This window comes from Monoraphidium neglectum (genome assembly GCF_000611645.1).
Source record: "Monoraphidium neglectum strain SAG 48.87 unplaced genomic scaffold scaffold00101, whole genome shotgun sequence".
Taxonomy (NCBI): domain Eukaryota; kingdom Viridiplantae; phylum Chlorophyta; class Chlorophyceae; order Sphaeropleales; family Selenastraceae; genus Monoraphidium; species Monoraphidium neglectum.
Window position 1 is genome coordinate 2998 of NW_014013527.1, and position 3374 is coordinate 6371.

The following is a 3374-nucleotide window of genomic DNA, read 5'->3' on the forward strand; positions in this document are numbered from 1 at the left end:
CCGCCGATGCCGCGCATGTCACCACCAGCAGCGGCGCCGTTGGCGCCGATAGAGTCTGCGGAGTTGCTTGAGGAGCCACGGCCCAGCAGGCCGCCGCCCCCGAGGCCGGAGTGGGCCGCCAGGAGCGCGTGCGTGAGGTGGGCGCGCAGGCGGGGGGCGGCCGCCACCAGCCTGTGCGAGAAGGGGGCGGCGTGGTGCGGGGGACCGTTGAGGACGTGACAGCGAGTTGGCGGATGGGAAGGCGAAGAGGCGAGGCGTTGTTGGGAGGGCTGGCAGGGCGGGAAGGAGCGCAGTTGGGAGGAACTCCTCCCGATCCCCGCTCGTTTGCAAGCGACTTGGTTGTGCAGCGGGGAGGGCGGCGGCTGAGCCACCAGGGGCCAAGCATTGGTGCATCCAGAGGCCAGGTCTCACACCGATGCTGGGCTCAGCAGCTGCCCACCACATGCGCGCGGCCCATGCAGGAGGAAGGAAAATTCCCAGGAGCAGCGCAGCTCGTGCTTGCCGCGCGATCGTGTGCCCCCGTCTTCAGTCACCCTGCTACTTTGCACACACATACGCACGCGCGCTCACACATGCACGCGCACACACACAAGCACATGCATGCAAACACGCACCATTTCAGAATGGCCTGCAGGCGCTCCTCCTCCACCTCAAAGTCGGATATCAGGGCTGATGGGGGTTTTCAAGGGGAAGTTCAGCGTGAACAAGGGGGTTGGGGGAGGGGTGCCAAAGGTGGTCGTTCAGAGGGCTTGGTGCGGACATAGGTATTATATGCGACACTGCAGTGGTGGGCCTATTGGGAAGCAGCTGGCTCGTGCAACAGGGGCGGAGCTGCGCGGCCGGACCAGCAACAAGCCGTGGCCGAGGCACAAAGTCGATTGCGCGGCGTCCTCCTGTCGTTCGCGGTGGAGCGAGCGCCCGCGCCCGCAGCCCCGGCTCACGCGCGAGCTTGCGGTTCGCCCTCTCGCAGGCCGCCTGCAGCTCCTTCACGCCGCGCCTCCTGTGCTTCTCGATCACCCGCTCCGCGCGCCGCTGCACGCGGCCGCCGGCAAAGGGGTGCGACGCGTGGCCGCCCGCGCCGCCCACGGGCGCGGCGCCGCCCACCGCGGCGGCGCCGGCGGGGGCGAACGGCTCCTTGGTCCCGGCGGTGTCGGGGATCGACGGCGGCTGGTCCGAGGTTGCGTGGGCCGGGGCGTCAGCGGGGGCCTCGTCATCCTCGGACTCGGTGGCCGAGGCCGCGTCCTGATCTTTCTGGGTGACATCGAGATCTGAAGGTGTGAGGTTAGGCGCCATGGGCGGGCGTGAAATCAGAGGTGGGTGTATGGGTGGAAATTGTCGCAGATGCTCAATGCGATTGACAAAGTCTGCAGACGGGGTGGGATGTGTGGGATGCTGTTGGCATGAGCGGGGCATGGTGTGTGCTGGGCTGCGAGAGTGGGGGGGACCAGAGCGAGCTTGGGAGAAACATCGATGCGGCAGTGGTGGATTGGTGAGCAGCGGCAGGTTATGTGCTGGACGGCTTGGCCAGGGTGCTGCAATAGACATGAGAATGGCTCCTGAAGGCGTGAGGAACAGGCGCTTAGTGTCGGCCGTGAGATCGGTGGGCCACGGCGGTGCTGGTGCCGGTGGCCATTACGGCCTGCCCAGCTCCGCCGGGCTACCGCCATAAGGTGGACGACAATTACACTATGCAGTGGCCTGGCAGCACCCCGCGCCCTGGGAGGGCAAAGACACAACAGAGTCAACCAGTACGCACCCCCCCCACACACACACACGAAATTTCAAAAGGCCGCAGAACCTTTTTGGGTCTCCCCCGCAATCGATGGTCCCTTTGTCGCTGTCGGACAACGCGCGATCGTCGACGCGCGACGCCGAAACGCGCCAGGGTGCGTGGTCTCACCCGCGCGCGCGTCTGCCTCCTTTGTGAAGTGCCCCCGGGCCCTGGCGGCGCGCCGCTCCACCTGGCGCCTCTGGGCGTCCACCACCAGGCGGCGGCGCTCCAGGGACAGCAGGCGCTCCTGTTGGCCGGGTGTGTGTGGGCGTATGTGATCATGGGGTCGCGCGGTCAGATGGCGGTTGCGGATCAGTCAGACTGAGTCACGAGGGGCGGGTGTTTTTGCCGCCAGGGGGTGTTGATGAGGTGGATTGCCGTGTGTCCAGCGGCGGGTTTGGGATACGCAATTGTTAAACATGCAGCCTGGTTCCCCTCCAGGTATCTGATTGGGCTGGTGGAAGGCTCGTGCTGTCTAGCTCTGACAAGGGGGATCAGGTAAGGGCTCCGGCGCTGTCGGACTCGCAACTCCTCAGGGTAATGAGGCGGGGAGGCAGCGGCGAGAGCTCTTAGGGCAATGCAAGCGCAGCGCAAGCGGTGGCGCCGCGTGCGCGCGCCGCCCCAGCAGGCCGTGGCTGCCAGGCGGAGGTGCATCGCCAAGTCAGCCGTTGGGTCCGCGGGGGCGAAGCTTGGGACGCCCCTCCTTGCTCCCCACCCTGCCCTGCGACCAACCACCCAGAAACCGAAGTCGCCCTGCTGCTGCACCCTGACAGCATCTGATTGAAACGTGCGCTGGTCGCAAACGCGCCGACGGGTGGCGCCCCAGCAACCGCAGATAGGGCGGTTTCAAGACCGCCCTCTTGGTCCCCTCATCAAAACCCTCTTGCCACGCAAGGAAAAGAACCGACCATGTATGTACCGAAGGAGCCAAAATCGCAGCCAAAAATGCGCACGAGCTTTTTGAGTTGGCCCCCTGTCACCTTGGCGGAGCGGAAGGCGTGGAGCCACATGTTGATGGGCAGGGCCACCTCCCGGTCCAGGCCGGCGCTGAAGCTGCCGGGAACCTGCTCGGCCAGTGCCCTGGGTACGAGTGGATGGGTTGAGCCCGGGGTGAGGGAGGTGGGGGCGAGCCGCAGCGTTGCGAATGCAAAGATACATGGGGGCCATGCGTTGGGAGGGGAAAGTGTACGGGGGCCAGGGGGCCGTGTGGGGGGCAAGGTTTTAGGAGGCGAGGGAGGCGGGCCAAAATACCAATGAAAGTGCCAAAACCATGATACAGAGCGCAAGCACTGTCGGCCGCATCGCGGCGCTCAGCTAGTCGGCAGCAGCAGCAGGCGCATTGGGGCGCTCCGGCACTGCATCAACAGCAGCAAGCCGGTCCCCATCCCGCCCCCCTCCCATGCGGCTGCCCAAACTCACGCCTGCAGGTCTAAGTCAAACAGGCGACGGTGGGCCTCCGGCGGCGTCAGGGGTGGCAGGGCCTCTACGCGCTGCGTCTCGGAGTCCTGGGTGAACTCTGGTCATTTGGGGGAAGGGGGTGGTGGGCAAGCTTGCCCCTTAAGGGGGGCGGTGGAGGGGTGCGCAAGGCGCGAGAGGATTGGGA

General features: G+C 66.1%; 1 protein-coding gene across 1 annotated transcript in view; it reads right to left on the bottom strand.

Moving 5' to 3' along the window:
* MNEG_1068 (hypothetical protein) overlaps window positions 1-3374 on the bottom strand; it is a gene marked incomplete at both ends in the record, with an annotated part of 5606 nt that overhangs the window by 336 nt on the left and 1896 nt on the right. The window contains 5 exons of the mRNA XM_014050441.1: window positions 615-669; window positions 942-1268; window positions 1901-2018; window positions 2752-2851; window positions 3191-3287. Coding sequence (XP_013905895.1) covers window positions 615-669; window positions 942-1268; window positions 1901-2018; window positions 2752-2851; window positions 3191-3287 — 697 coding nt within the window. The remainder of the gene's footprint in view (window positions 1-614; window positions 670-941; window positions 1269-1900; window positions 2019-2751; window positions 2852-3190; window positions 3288-3374) is intronic.